At 40.3% G+C, this 16,841-nt stretch overlaps 1 protein-coding gene across 43 annotated transcripts in view; it reads left to right on the forward strand.

The window, feature by feature from the left end:
- The window catches only part of rims2a (regulating synaptic membrane exocytosis 2a), a 143,956-nt gene that overhangs the window by 13,094 nt on the left and 114,021 nt on the right, over positions 1 to 16,841 (forward strand). For 28 of the 43 annotated variants that reach the window (XM_056380027.1, XM_056380020.1, XM_056380024.1 and 25 more), the window contains exons 3-6: positions 8,988 to 9,020; positions 9,912 to 10,004; positions 15,221 to 15,431; positions 16,111 to 16,122. In XM_056380027.1, coding sequence (XP_056236002.1) covers positions 8,988 to 9,020; positions 9,912 to 10,004; positions 15,221 to 15,431; positions 16,111 to 16,122 — 349 coding nt within the window. The remainder of the gene's footprint in view (positions 1 to 8,987; positions 9,021 to 9,911; positions 10,005 to 15,220; positions 15,432 to 16,110; positions 16,123 to 16,841) is intronic. The other 15 variants (XM_056380036.1, XM_056380045.1, XM_056380052.1 and 12 more) reach the window with 3 other exon arrangements.

Here is a 16,841-nt window from a genome sequence, read left to right on the forward strand (position 1 = left end):
TGTGTCAGGATGAATAAAGTGGGCTGACAGGAGAAGCAACTAGCATTCACACACAAATAAAGACGTGTTCGTGCACACACCATTACCTCAGCAAAAGAGCACATATGTGTTAAAATACAAACAGCGTATCACTACATCTGACTAAATGTTGCTCATATAGTTGGTGTGTTTTACTGTATAATAAAATGAATATTGTACATATGTTTCCTGTGAGCCTTTGCATGGAAATACACTTGTGAATGTGTGGGCTGCTGGGTGATTAGCTGACTCTTTGCCACTTGGAAATCTCTCAGGAGGGGAGATATGGAGCAGCTCAATTGAATCCTGGCAGGTAATCTAAGGAAACAGATGGATTTTAGTTATATTTGGCAGCAGATTAGCCACTTCCCCGTTGCTCAGAGAAATCTGCTGTTGCCAACTCCTGTTTGACAATCTGAATATTAGTCCTTGGTCAGGAGGTCTGGCTGTTAGATTGCCTATTCTGATGAGTGTGCCCCGCGGATTCAATCCTATCTGTGCTTTCTAAGGCCCAGCTGTGGTGGCTGGCCAACCCTTCCACACCGAGGCGCTTGCCCTGTCGTGCCAGCGCAAAGTGCCAGAGGAAGTTATCACCACTCTATCCCCTACCCCTAATCCTGTTTTAGGTGGAGAGAAAGTGTTAAGTAGCACTTCTCCTGGCATTTATTGAAGAGGGAGAATGAACAGGTGTCACAAGACCTAATCGTCTGTCTTTAAATAAGCTGCTATTTTTAGTGCATTCTCTCATTTTCTTGGAGATTTGCAGGTAATGTACAGTAGAGGTGGTACAATAGGGGAATTCTGTTTTATATATCCTGCAGGGATATTGCTGACACGGTCATACACCGTGTATGTTGATTTTCCTTATGTGGCTGGAGTACAGTAACACAGTCTGCAGGGGTTTTGTAATATAATGTGGCCAGAGTCTGTTAGATTTTATAGTAATTACATTTTTCTTCCCACTAACTATCCAACATTCTGATTCAATATGTGTGTTATTACCTATTGTATACACTATAGTAAACCTCAGTAAATCCTGGACTGTGTCCTCAGATTATTTGATATGTAGGCTTATAGATACATGATTCAATACATAAACAATAGAGATACATTTTAAGACTACAATACAGTGCAATTCAAAGCTGATTAATTTATTAATATTTGAACTGTAATTTGATTCAACTCAGGTTTAATATTTTTATTTGTTAATTAACTAAAGTGCATTATTAACATTTTGTATTAACATTAATATTCACTTCATTTTCATTTGAAAGTACTAATTTTACTAATTAGAAGAAACAATGGTGACTGTTAATGACTTACCTCAGTTCTCAGGTCAGTGTCACCCACGCATTCATAATGTACATTTTTAACAGAGCGATATGGGGACATATCTTTGTAAATAAAACAGTAATATGGCTTTAGTTATTACCTTCAACCCTGGAGGAGGTTGGGGTCAGTGACCTTTGTCAGCAGTTAGCTGCTAATGCTAGCGCTCCCTTTGGTTACTTTATCGTCAGCACCTGCGTATTTCTGATAAATGAGCGGAGGTCTCTGTGTTGTGTGCCACCAGTATATGTTAAGATGCTACTGTGTTTTGTGTGGTTTGAGGACTGCAATAGAAACCAACTCTTTTAACAGTGGGACGGGAGGAGAGGGCAGGTCGCACACATACACAAAGGCCCAGCTGCACAGAGAGAGAGAGAGAAACACATCACACAAATAAAGTCACCCCAGAGAGTGAAACAAGTCTGACATCTTTAATAAAAGGTCTGGCGTCCAAGACCAGACTTGTACTACAGCCCTACATACTGAAGTAGGTTACTAAGGCTTTTTACCATGACTCCATTGCAGGTGACATTAAGAAAAAAAATCCTATGTAATGCACCATCATATACTGTATGCTGCACTAATATTAATATTTGTATCATACTGTTAAGGTCGAGACAAGAAGAGAATTCAGCAGCACCACAGCCTCCAAGTGAGAGTTTTCCCTGTTGCCTCTGAGTGATTTCAGACAGACATTAACCTCATCTCCTGGCGGACTGACTGGCTGGGATGGTGTTAATGATGTATGTAGTTGGTATTTACCCACTGAGCCAGATTACTCCCTTATGATCCAATTACCACTCAGTCTGTAGTAGACTCAGAGGGCCTGCAGGGTCACTGCTTAGCCATGAGATCCTCTATGACAGATTTTCTACTCCAGTGTTGATGCCAAGACAAGGCTACGTCTCACTATCTGTTTAAAAACTGTTTAGCACTGTGAGATGTTGATACCGTTCTCTAAAATTATTTGAGGAAACATTTGTAACTTTTCATTGGAGTGTCTCCACTGAGTTGTGCTGTCGGTCAGTCTGGCCTGTAATCTGCAAGAAAGTTTGGAGTGGAAAGAATCTAGAATTTTTTCTAGATTTTTTAATTACTTTGATCAATGCATTAGGGCTTAAAATAAAAATACTGTTGATTTGCCACATTCACGTCAAACTCACTGATGCATGTAGGTCTGTAGACAAACAGTGGAGACAGCTTCATAGCACTCTGACGGGCCTTTTTGAGGGATATTTGGCTACGCTCAGGCTTGTTTTCTGCTCTTGGTTGGTAATCAGTGAAAAGTCAGACTTTCCCTGAGGAGTACAACTCACCATAACCCTACTGTTCTTAGCTGTTCCATCAACATCTGGCTGACTTTTGAGAAGGAAATATAAAGGTCCCAAGCAGCAGTTTACTCAAAGACAAGACTGGAGAGAGAGAGAGAGAGAGAGAGAGAGAGAGAGAGAGAGAGAGAGAGAGAGAGAGAGAGAGAGAGAGAGAGAGAGAGAGAGAGAGAGAGAGAGAGAGAGAGAGAGAGAGAGAGAGACAGACTGGGCAGGCTTCATACACTTTGGGCAGGGGGTTGGTGTAATTGGAAAGGAATTGCGCCTTGGGTGGCATGTCTGGAAGCACAGTGCAGTGTGACAGAGCATACTGTGTGTGGGTCCACTGTTAGTGCCCAAAATGAACAGAAGTAGATTGTTGTTGTTGATCTAAGCTCAGCAATCTGCATCACTTTCTAGTGCTGGCACCTAAAGATCTTTTTCTAAGAACAGTTTTAAAGGACAAGGCCAAAAATGGTTCAAAACACATCAGTGAGCCACATTGTTGCACTGGATGACATGTTCAAGGAACATGAGCCACTTCATTTTGAGCCACAACAGTGCTGTAAATATTCAAATGTAATTTGTGGCTGAAAATCATCCAGCAAATGCACCCCTCTGCAGAGAAGCAGGTGTGCATCGTGGCAGTAGAGTTCATTGATGGTTCAGCCATTAATCTCAGCGACTGAATCAAAACAGTGAAGTTGTGGGCGATAAAACTGAAACGATGAGCTAAATTAAACAACGCTGAAAAGCTCCGTAGAACTGAGGGAAATTAAAGAGCTGAGTGATAATTCTGTGAATGAAAAAAAAGATCATCAAAAGATGTATGTTGCATTCACTAGGTCTGGTCTGACATACTTTGTTACGTTAGTTTGGGATGGACAACAGGTGAACTTTAAACGCTAGTTTGAAGGTCTTGCCTCTTGCTGTCAGTCTGTTGTTGTTGACATTTGGGTGGCAACTACTGTGGGTACTCAGATTTCAGGAGTTGGAGTTGTCCCACTCCTTTGACATGTTCCTTTATATATTTATATGTCATTATTGGTTGTAATATGAGCAGAAATTAGAAGTGCTTGTAAACTTCCATTTTTAAAAGAAAGATTCACTCTGTTCCTCAAAATGTCTCTTAAGGTGGACAATGACATTTGTTTTAAAGATCTGTAATTTGACAGTCTGTGACTTAATGTTTTTGGCTGCAGTATTAATGAATTGTTGTGCCCCTGTGCCAGGGCTTTTACTTGCCATCCTCCACTGACTGACTCTAAGTAGGTTTTGTTTCTGCTGCCCATCACAAGATGTTAGATGCACATTAGCTGTTGCTGGACCTGCTGTGGTGCATGTGACATGTTGCCAACCTTGTTCTAGTTGTGGGGGAATGTGATGATTCAGGGCTCGTTGTACAGCTGTCACATCAGTGTATTTATCTTAACATAACTGTGACAAAAGAGTAGCAGCTTATGGGTGCAAGAGAGAGTGCACAGTTTAAGGCATCTTAGGGTCTCCTTTCCTTTCCTTTCCTTTCCTTTCCTTTCCTTTCCTTTCCTTTCCTTTCCTTTCCTTTCCTTTCCTTTCCTTTCCTTTCCTCTCCTCTCCTCTCCTCTGCTCTGCTTATTAGCAAAGATATCTTCAGAGGGCTCAGATTAATTAAATCTCTGGGATCTTACTAAAGTGTTCAGGTCTTTGTGACAGCCCGCTGTGTAATCGTCCTGCTGCCTGTGCAGGAGGAGCTGCACCAAGCCGGCTCTCCTCAGGATCTCCCTATATGAATAAGCTGAAATGTGCAACAAACGTGTTGCCAACTCGTTTGTTATTTACTAGGATACCATTTAGTTTGGCATCACAGCGTGTAGGTTTTTGGTTTGCCTTTCCTCAGAATCAGTGTAATCATTAAGTCACCCTTTAAAGAGGCAATGCATGAGCTTCAGGTAGATTTTTAATTTTGCTGCCATCTTTGGTGCTGAGCAGTGTAACTGAAGTGTTTTGAGTGCACAGATACAGAACATTGAGAGTAATGGTGTCCTTTTCCCTTTATTTCCTTGATGTTTTGTGTTTGTCTAGCACTCATTTCTTTGTCTCCCCCACCAGGGTGGCTATTGCTACTCATACTAGTAACCCATTTTTTGTGTGGTGATTGGTGTTGCCGCTTCACCTAGCGACTGTTTTTAACTGGGAAAGTCCTTAGGCTGCTTATAGTTTCAGATTCTGTTGTGTTACACACAATAAATTGGCAATTAGGACAAAGCAAAACCTCCACATGTGCAGTTACTGTAAGGTTATGCTATGTTGTACCGTCATATTTATAGTACGAGTTTATTGTCATCACTTAATGATCTGCCGATTATTTTCTTGACGAATGGATTAGTTGGTTTGTCAGGAATTTTGAAAAATGCACTCAAATTCCCAGAGGTGACAAATTGTATTTTAAAGATTTTAAATTTGCAATGAAAGGAAGTAACTGTAAGCTGGTATTAGCAAATGTTAAGCTAGTTTGCTTGAAAAGTGACTCTAAAGATGAATCAATGACCTTAATAGTTGATTTACTAACTGATAATTCAACTAATTTGTAGGTATAATCACACCCTGCTTCTTCACCTAATCTGTCCCAGCCTCTAGGACCCAGTGTGCTGCTGTGCACACTGTCAGCTGGCCACAGGCGTGTGCAGATGAACAGAATGGGATCTAGAGATTCTTTGGATGACTAAAATACTAAAAGGCTGCTTTCAGAAATAACCAGTTTCACTTATTTTCTCTCCTTTATCTCTCATCTTCAATCTGTTGCAAAAGACACCATAGAGTAGCACAGGAATTAAATCAAAATGGCATAAAAAATAACTTATGTTCCCTCATAAAACCTCAGGAGTCTAGTTCTCATAAGTTTATGCAGCACGTCTGTCCACTAGAGAGCAGTGTAGTATCAGTCTCTGTCAGTCCTGGCTGCTTCTCCATGCAAAGGCAGTGAGTCAGAGTATGTGGAACAAAATAACATCAGAGACCAAAAATAACAGCAGCATGGGGCTTATTAAGACTTCAAACTGCCAGTCTCACATAAAAAAAGATCATTCAAAAAAATCATACATTGAGATATGGAGATGCTCTACACAAATGGATCCCTAATACTGTACGAGTGTGTGTTTTTTTGTTTGTTTTGTGTGTGTTTGGGGGTGTCATGGGAAGTAGAGAGCAGGTTAAAGAGATGGAAAACAGAGACTGTATCTGCCCTGCAGCCCTCCTCTGCAGCCAGGATACTGAATACGTCACTTGTGACATTTTACACTCACTCATTTTACTGCCCCATGTCAAATAATACACTGTACGCACACACACACACACACACACACACACACACACACACACACTCACTCACTCACTCACTCACTCACTCACTCACTCACATATGCACACGTATGAGTACAGTACACACATGGATACGGACGGATACTCACACAAACACTCTGTCCGGCAGCCGTCCAGGCAGGCAGGCAGGCAGGCAGGCAGGCAGGCAGGCAGGCAGGCAGCAAGCTCCATCAGATAAATATGAGGCTTGTAATGCGACCACAGAGACGGGGCTGATGGGATCAATAAAGAACGGCGCTGCAGGTCATCGGGAGAACACAGTGAGAGGATAAATATGGACTGGCTCATCGGAAAACAGAGCAGCGAGACTGATGGGTACGCAGGACTATATCTTCTTTCGTGTGTTCTCTCACCCATCTGACACAGATCAGACAGACAGATTTGTTGCTCTGCTGTGCTCTACCTCTAGCTAAAGTAGACTGTTGGGAGGCTTCGTGTGCATTAGGACTGTTTTAGCCTTAGCGCTTGTTGGGGAGTTGAATGGCATCCACTTAGTGTGCACAGTGGGATTAGTCTGAAGAATTGGATTTTTACTTGGAGGAATATTGTTTTCTGTCAACTTTTTATTCACTTCCCAGTAGATTTTGTAAATTAATTCTTTATTATAAAGCACCTATCAGCTATTGTATTGGAGTAGTTTATAACTCCTAATAGTTTTTTTGTGGAGAATTTAGAATGAAAGCTATTTCAAAGGCTTTTAATTTCTGGAGTAAAATAACTTTTTGTTTAATTTGCTGCTTTTAGCTTCTCAAATGAGAGGATTTGCTGCCTCAGTGTTTCATGTCATTGTAATTTGAATATCTTTAGATTTCTGACTGTTAACTGGACACAACTGACAATATAAGAACGTCACCTTAAGCCCTGGGAAATTGTGATGGCTATTTTTCTCAGTAATTAATTGAAAAGAATTAATAAATTAATTTATAATGAAAACAACCTTTTGTTGCAACTTTAAAAAAATTAATTATAAGCACACTCATACAGAAACAGAGAAAATTCAATTAACACGTTCATTTTCACACAGCTATATAAAGCTGACTATGTACTTATCATAAGTGGCGAGGAGGTGTGTGAAGTTCTGATTTGTGATTTTTGGCTGCAGCGTGTCTGTTTTGCTTAAAGTGACATCTGCTCCTAAACCAGGAGAGAACGGCTGAACTGGCAGCACCAGTGTTAGATGGTAGACTGATGCTAGACAGTCATGTGGTGGTTGCTGTGTGTGTGTGTATGTGTGTGTTTGAATGCTGACTTTGCTGCCTTGGTTTTTCTTGGTACATGATACACATTATAAATGTGTAATGTAAAGGCTATGCAGGTTTAGTAACGGTGTTCAGTATTTGTATCTGAGCCAATGTGGTCATCGGCCACTTAAAGGAGCTACTTGTAAGTTATACTAATGCTACATAGCCAGCGTTAGCATTAACAGCTGTTTTTACCAGTCTAGAGGAAACGTTGCTAGTTTAGCATCAAACTTCATTTCTTTCCTGACCAACTGTTGTCTCCAGTGGTGAAGACCTCTTATCTTCTACAGACGCTAGCATGCTAACCAACCACCCCCCGGCCTGTCTCATCACTTTCCGATAGCGACTCAGTGCAGCCTCCAATCTGCCCTGAAGACGTGCCGCTGCTCGTAGGGCTTATCACAACCTCTTGTCTTGTAAACACAATGGCATTTCGGCGTTTGCCACAAAGAAAACTTACAAATAGCCCCTTAAATAAATGTTATTGTAAGAAACAGTCATAACAGTTTAATATTTTCTAGCCTTTTACTACTGATTTACTCCGTTTCTTTCCATTACATACAAAATTTGGTTTATTAATGCAATGTAAACTTTATACAATATCATCTGAAGTTGTTAATGTTCAGACGGTGGTGGAAATAATATTATTTGTAGATTAAAATTTATGCCCAATTTTGAAAAACCTCCTATCTAAACAATCAAACTTTAGCTTTTGTAGAATGGCTCAGTAAACATGTTTTGAATCTCAATACATCAGTGAATAGTTGTTGAACATATTTTGTCTTCTATTTATTTACTAAAGCAGCTCTCTCTCTCTCTCTCTCTCTCTCTTTATCTCTCTCTCTCTCTCTCTCTATCTATATATATATATATATATATATATATATATATATATATGTGTGTATATGTATATTTTAAAGTCCACTTGTAAATCAAACCAAGATAATATCAAGTGCATAACCTGTTCTCAATCCTGTGTTTACATTTACATACCACTTTATTTGATAATGGTGTTAATGGCTATGATCTCAGTCATTGTGGAATCTAATCCAGCATGTGTTGCTGACTCGGCTGAGTAGAAGTTCACACTGAATGAGCTGCTGCTGCCATCCTCACCGTCTGATGCAGCTCGGTGTGAGATTCAAGGCGGTGCTCAAATGTCACTCAGCTGGACTGCTCTGCTCTGTGGTTCCTCTCAACCTGTGTAGATGCTCTTCTTTGCTTCTGGGAACTCGTGTGCTCGTGGTGGTCGGGGCTGCAATCAATTATAGATTGAAAAACTCCTGGTGCTGATTTAAAAAAAAAAAAACTTGCAGTACCGAGGTGGACAAACACTTGGGATCCACCATTTGTTGTAGCAGGCCAAAGTGCTATAAAAAGTAACGTCCAAGCTAGTGCAGAGTATGAGAGAGGGTGTTACTCACATGAAGCAGTCATTTCTAAGTTTAAGTTGGTTCAAATCAAACTTTATGTCATTTAAAGTCACTCTGAAAGTTCATATTTTTCTTGTTGCTTACATCATTATCATTATCATTGCATTGTCATCTTCATCAAATCATCATCTATAATATCCTGAATATCATTCATATTATGTTTTAAGTATGTTTTATGTCATACACATCTTTAGTATCATCACTTGTGTTAGTATTTTGTCTCCTTTAGATTGTTTTTCTCATCTCTTTGTGTTCTGTATGCACTGAGCTGTGCACACTTTTTTATTTTTTTTATGTTTTAGGATCAAAGAAGAACCAAAGCCTCAGCCGGCACAGTAAGTAAACTGCATTACCCAGAGTGCTCTAGGCTTTGACACTTCTTCCTGTCAGTTGGTGCTGTGTGCTTCATGTGGCTTTCTCCTCTTTGTCTGGGAGGAAAAATGAAAGAAATATCACTAATGTCATGGAAGACTGCTGTGGTAGCATGACGGCTGCATAGCTACATTTTATTTTTAGAGGCTTTGAACGAGCAGCATTGATCAGATTGTTGAATTTTGTGCTGGACACTAAACAGCCGATTTCCATGACATCAATGACAACAGCTTTTACTTTCAACCAGCTTTGTTATAGCCAGGCCCCCAAACCCATTTCCCTTGTCCCTGGTCTCTAACTGGCTGCCCATTCTCATCAAGTGTCACATCTGCTCTCTGATTGGCTTGTGCAGCCTCGTAATCCAATCATAAGTGTGGACTGTATGCATCTATCCTGCTCTACTGAGCTGTAGCTGCATTTTGACAAAATCTACCTGCAGGGCTAACCAGTCTGACAACCTGACCCCTACTGCACCACCAAGCTGGAATAAATGACACTCCTGTTACCCTCGGCTGAGCATTTGATGCAGCTCTCATTTCCATTGGCTGTAGAGCTTTCCTGCTTCTTCTCTCCTACCCTCTACTGTAAGGCTGTCTGTATCATCTTTCTCTCTTCTTCTGTCTTTCTCACTGTATTTCTGACACTGTGTCTGGTTGTTAATGTTCCACCAATCGCCGCTCTGCCCATGTCCCGGCCTTTTCCTCTCTGCGCTGGTTGTAGTGAATGTCCCTGCTATTGTTCACTCCTTAGAAACTGACCTGCTTCCTAAAAAAAAAAACCCTTTTCAGGACAGATTGTTTTCTCCCATGATGACTCATTGCGATGTTTCAGTCACACTTTGCTTATTTGAACAGGTGGTTTCCCTTTAGTGGGATCACTGAGCTGGTAAATAACGTTCTTCAGCCCCAGCAAAAGTCCCAAAATGACAAGGAGCCAGAGCCAGACGCGTAAGTAATAGTACAGACCCCTTTTGATCTCCTCCCAGCAGGCACAAACATACAGTGGTGACCTCAGCAGCTGGATGCACAGTCTGTTCGACCCCAGTGGAGATTAGAATATTTTATACAATTTCTCAGGATGTTTGATGAAACATATGAGAGAGTGATGGTGTGGGAGTGATGTGCCATGAAGGATTGCACTTTTATAAATGACATAATGCTCTCTGGGGGGGGGGACAAGTACCAATATACTCAACTAAACAGAGGACAATTGTTATACATATGCTATGATATACATATGTTTATGTATCATACAACAACATGTGTCATGGTCCTGATAAGGGCTATTTATTTTATGCCATAAATAGCCTTGAATTATTATCACTATTTATACATTGATTAAAATAGCCAAAGGAACAGTGTTTTGAATAATGTTAAATAAGCTCACGTCATTGATAGAATGCTGTCTTGTTATAGTTAAAAGGGTAAAGGTTTAATGTAAATTCATTTGAATGTGGACAAAGAGTAAGTTGATACTGCAACAACCTGTCTGCTCCACTGGTCTAAGAGCTGCTAACTCTGCCTCACCTCGCAGAACCATGTGACCAATTCAGCAATATGGTTAAAGTTAAAAACTCTTTGGTTCAGTTTTTTTAAAACTCTTTCTAATCAGTGACTAATTTACATCCACAGCCCCAGGTTAAAGTAATTAATGCTCAAGTACAATAGATAAGGAGCAGCGCTGGACCCAAGTTACCTGAGACTGGGTGCGTGAAGATAGGCTACTGAATGAAACTCTGGTTTGTACAGTAAAGCTATTTTTGCTTTTGGTCTGGTCTAAAAAAAAAAGAAAAAGAAAACCCAAGACAACTCCAGAACTGAAATGTGTGGGTTTTTTTTTTTATTGTAGCAACTTGTGTCACAGACAATGACATAATAAGAGAAGAATGTGTGCTTGTTTGTGTTGTAAAGAGCATAGGACGTATGTAACCCCTTCATTATATAGGTTATATTTAGTTTCATATATTTGATTTATTTATATTTTTACAAGTAAGTGGTGGTGAGTAGCCTGAGGTTTTGAGCAGTGGAGCTATATCTGAATTTAATCCCATTAGTGATCTGCTTTCTTCTCCCACCACTTCACATGAGTGTTAGACTTATGTATGTATGTAATCTATATTGAACCTTCAAAATTTTGCATAGTATAAAACAAGAAAGTTACGTCTGTAGCAGGTAGCCTTCAATGCTTTTTGCTAAAAATGCAAAAAAAAATGCACCTTTGAAGCTGCAGGTAAGTGGTGACACAAAGTGACTGAAAACTTCCTACTCACTATAGAGTAAACCACAGAGTGGTCATTATACAATGAGTAGTGAATCAGTGATTTGGGGCTAAATCAATTTCACATTCACATTTGGATTTGTCAAAAAGCACAGTTGTAAGTAACGACATTGATAGTGAGTCCGTTCTTTTAAGTGTCTCTGTAAGACATGCATATGGATCGGAATCAAGAACCGGTTCCAAGTTGTCCAGCACCGTCAGGATCATATTGACATTGACAACTGATTAGAAATGTTGATAAGCTGGGCATACCCGGCAATATGGATTCACATCTCTTAGTAAATAATAACCATCATGTATTCAGCCAGGCTATAGTATGAATAGTATTTTATAATTGAACATTTCTAGAAGGGAAGCTGATGAAAAAAATACTAAAGCTGCAGCCTTGGTCTGTAGGCTCATGTTAACATTGTATAGCCAAAGCTCAGTCAGGTGTAACTGTGTGGCAAAAACCTGTGTAAGGGTGTTAAGGGAATCGATAAAGCATCGGACTGATAAGCTGAATGGATAATGGCTTTGGCATCGATAAATCTGAACAATTCCCATCCCTTTGCATGAACTATCATGACCAATACCAGGACCCTGCCACCAAAGTGTGCTGCAATCATCATTAATGTTAGGTTGCCTTGGAAGAGTAAAACATTTTGACTTGTAGCTAACTGGCCTAATAATTCTACAGTGACTGAGCCATCGTTAATGTTATTAGCTACACCTGTGCTTTTCCAGCTGCTAATCAAAACGTGTCTGCAGAGGCAGGTGAGGGGCTGTTACAGGCCACAGTGGTCCCTTAGAAGACACATGCTGGAGTGAATGGAATTTAGCATATTGGGGTAAATTTAAATTTTTCTAAAATACATAACAAAAGAATTAATATATTTTTATGACTAAGTGTAATGTAAAAATGTTTGCTCTCACTGACACACCTGTAAAAAATGGTCATACAGCTCTGCAATGTTGCAGAGCATTTAGCCTATTTTAGCTTAATTTTGTGGGACTCAGCCTGCAAAATACAGTGAATGTTTCAGCCTTTTTTTACCAAAAGAAAAAATCTCAGAAGCAAGGTAAGCTACATGCTCAGCACCAAACTGCAGCTAGACAAAGCTAGCAACTCGCTTGGGAGAATAGTAAAGCAGCTAGCAAGTTAGGATGGATATTTCTTCTTAAAAGTTAGTAGGGACCAAACAATAACAGAGGGGGGAGAATTAATTTTGGACTGAAAATTTGAGCTGCAACTTGATTTGAAATGAATGGTAATGTTGTTCTGTATCAGCTAAACGTGTAAATAGACAGTTGTTTGTTAATGTGTTAGCCATGCACCTTTGTAAGGTGATATGTCCAGGCAGTAGGTTTGTCAGCTTGTTGTGTTCTTTTCTTGCCAAATGGCCAATAAATCAATAATGTCACATTAGCTTTAAATCAAGGGCCAGAGAACTTTGTTGTATATGATGCCACTGCTTAAAACATAATCCCAGCCTCAGTTTTATTACTTGAAGTTGTTTCAGACTGGATGAAGTCAAGATGTTACTGTCCCTGTTTAATGAATGCTGTGACTACAGAGATATGTAAGCCGGTTAATACACTCTAATGTCTGACAGTTGTGCAAACATGATGTATTAGAGATGATAGAGGAGTAAATATTCAGCTCAGTTTGTGGCAGAAGTAGAATCCAGACTCTTGTAGACAGCTTGTAGTTCAGCCTTGCTGTCATATGTCCAAGACAGAGGCTCATGTTACCTGCTGTGTGTAGCTGCTCTGGTGCGGCCCAGAGGTAAGAGAGCTCCGATACGCTAGCATGGGATGGGACAATGAGCAGCGTATGATTACTCGTCAGCAGTGTCACCTACATTTGACCGTGTTTGACCGAATAAGTAAACCCTTTGGAATGGGCACTGTGTACCAGCTGCCTGCTGCCACTTGAGTCTACTCTCACTCCACATTAATTCTTTGTTTTTTCTTCTTCATGCTCTACTTGATAGCTCATTTGCTCTGTTTAAATAGCCTGCATACATTTTCTCTTTAAATATGAGCGCTCTCCTTTACACAAATTCTTTAGTCTCTACTTATTCTGTTCATTCTTACTCCCTCATATCTATCTCTTAGAATCAACACAGTTGATAAAAAAAAACTTGTCTTTATGACCTCTATTTGGCCCCCCAAGAGGTGAGCGAGCGTTACAAGAGGTGACCCGATACAGTGGAAGGCAGAGGTAATCATTGGTTATCTTTAACAGCTCTTTTCAGTGACCTTGTCTGTCAACAGAGCAGTGGCCCTTAGCCCATGTAGTGGCCCAGTATTGAGCGCATGTCTCTATAAATGTGTGAGCGTAAGCAGAGATTAATGAGAATAAAACATGATTATTTGTAGTCTTATTTCCTTGATCCTCTGAGACAGTGGCTTTACCTCTTGTATCACAGTCTTCATCACTCTGTTATCAGGCCGTCTGTCAGTAAATGAGATTTGGTGGGATGTGTTAAACAAGGCTACATACTAATCTCTGCTTGGTAAACACACAAAGGCTGTGACACAATTAGCCCTTTAATCCCTTAGTGGGTACAACAAGGGACATGCCATTGGCACTCTATCTAATGTTTAGATTGCACGGAGACTTGCTCCTGAATCCACACACACATTTCAGGTGGTGTGTGGCCGTTCCCTTTGGGCTCTAAAGGTCTGGTTGTGGGTAAAGGAAGCGCGTTTATCTCAAATGCAGAGCTGTATGTGGTAAAAGGATAGCGCTGCTCAATAATTCACAAGTGCTAATGAATGTTGCAGGGGATATGTGGGGCGAAACCAATTCTAATCGCCATATTATGAAGTCAGCCCAGTGTTTAGTTTCCAAGGAGACGCTCAATTGACATGTGTCATACAAAATGCATGCGAAGAGTCCATGCAGGTTTTTTTCAGTAGTCTCTCAGGACTTGTTAGGACTTAAGGATCCACTGTATAAGATCAGGTGTAATGTATCAGTAGGAGGCCATCTATAGGACACAAACAATAACACAATAGAGGCTGCACTGCTAAAAGCAAACGGGATGGTGGGCTCTACTGTGTGTGACCACCAATGATTTCCTACAAGTAACACAATGGAGAAAATACCAACGGCGTGTACTGGTAATATCATTATCTAACATTATGTCTCTACGGTGCTCTCTGTCTCACCTTACGACTGTCCTGTTAGAGAAACACAGGTGCAAATGATTCATTAAACGCAGGGGAACCTGAGAAAGTGGAATTAAGTGATGTTCTTAAACTGGCAAAGCAAATTTGATACTCACCCCCCCGTTTTAGGAGAGGTGCAGTATCAAAGGAGGAACTCAGCTTTGAAGCTTCTTAGGTCATGGTATCTGCTTTTCCTTTCAAAATCTCACACACTGCAAATGTCTGAGGTGATACCAGTTAGTCAGATGAGAGTAGGAGCTTATTGTGGAAGTGTGATTTCTAGAAAAGAACTATGAATCGGGGTGGTGGTAATGAAGATAATTCTGATGCAAGATTGTTTGCCATAAAATGTGCATTTTTCTGCCAGTTATACTACAGCAGAAAAACTAGTAATAATTCATCCTAATAATTCATTCTCTATGTCAAGACTGCTTACACTGTGTAGTTGCTTCTCTAAACATTTAAACAAAAACAGCCTCTTTTGGACACATGAAGTCACATAATACTATATACTGGGTCCTTCGGTCAGTGTTGTTCTGATAAATGTGTATTTTAAGGGACCGTCAATGGATGCGCATTGCCAATTATCTTGGGTGTATGTAGAGTGCTATATACTTATCCCTGTACAAATAACCATTAGATAAATGAATCAAACATAAACTTCATTTTTTATTGGACAAGCCTCATCTCCTTTTTCCTAACATCTGTCCTTCCCTTTCGCTTACAGAAAGTTGCACCAGCAGTTTGAATCGTACAAGGACCAGGTTAAGAAGATGGGGGAGGAGTCTAAGCAGGTTCAAGATCAGAAGAGCGAAGCCCCAACCTGCGGGATATGCCACAAAACCAAGTTTGCCGATGGCTGTGGCCACCTCTGTTCATATTGCCAAACGAAATTCTGTGCTCGGTGCGGAGGACGAGTGTCTCTGCGGTCAAATAAGGTAATGCTGGATCGCATGCTCGGTACTCTCCATTTATGAAGACACACACACACACACACACACACACATACAGATGTCCCACCCTCAGGCAAATTTCTCCCTACGCTACTATTTGAAATCCAAGGTTATGAAACATTGCAGTGAAATCATAATCTGGGAATTGAGCCAACAGTGTCTTTCTAATGGCAACTAATGTTTTTTCAGATTATCAGCATCAGCTCCAGTCACAGACTTTCTGCATGCCTTTGTTCTAATTCTGTTCACCCTGATGTGTTCATTCAAAGCTGTAGATTTTCTGTTCATGTTTACTATAACTTACAGTTGTTCAGCTTCACCACTGGAGGGAACTCTTCCTCCTTTTCTTTCCCCCATAAAGGAACCTGATGTCTGCTTTTGTATAATGTGGCACTCCAGTGCCTAACTAACCTCTGTCAAATCCTCCCCTCAGACTAAGCCACAGCTTTTAGTGTTAGACCGCTTAAATTTGAATCATGAGCTTGAGTGTTTTTATGTGATGCCATCCAATCCTCTGCTGTTGGAGTATGTGAAAATGCTACCAGGACCTACTAATGCCACTCACAATCTCTCTCTCCCTATCTTTCCTGCTCTCCTCCCTCTCCCTCCCTCTGTCTCCCTCTTCTCTCTCTGCTGCATTCCTGCTCTCATGGAATTGCAACAGGAGGACAAAGTGGTTAGCAAATCCTTTTCTGCGTTTCTTGGGACTGTATCCGAACACGAGCATTGTTCATGAAATGCTTTGATATGTGTACATACACATACAGCAGCCAATGACATGAAAAAATCAAGGAAGGTCCTGACCAAGCTTGCCTGTGAGTCTATCATAAACATAATGGTTATTCAAAAGAAAACAAAGAAGCCAGTGTAGTGCTTCTCAAACAGAGATACAAAGAATGCTGAAGGACAAAATACAGCAAGGGTTGGAATTAAAAGGGATAAAGCTTAAACAAGACTCAAGGAAAAAAAAAAGTCTGATATTAATTGAGCACTCCACCGATTTAACACATGAACTTTACTCGTCAGGAGGAGGAGTAATCAGACTGTGGTAACAGTTGAATACTGAATATGAATTACTGCATTGAATCACATGGGTGCTCACCATGCAGGGAGGGTGTGATGAAAGACGCCATTGTGTTGCACTATGGAAACATCCAGCATTTTGGACATTCGCCTCCTGCACAGATTTTGATAGTTTTTCAAATCTGTCTCTTGTGAGTCATTGAACTTTGGAGGAGGAGAAATACTAATTTAGTGGAGTACCCCTTTTAAGCATAATACTGGCATTCAAATTGGACCTCACTTTAAACATTTAGTTGGTAATGTGCCAGGAGAGCTCATTTGCATTATTGTTGTAGATTGATATTGTTTTATAATAACAATAATTCAAACAAG

The sequence above is a fragment of the Seriola aureovittata genome, chromosome 7, assembly GCF_021018895.1.
Source record: "Seriola aureovittata isolate HTS-2021-v1 ecotype China chromosome 7, ASM2101889v1, whole genome shotgun sequence".
Taxonomy (NCBI): Eukaryota; Metazoa; Chordata; class Actinopteri; order Carangiformes; family Carangidae; genus Seriola; species Seriola aureovittata.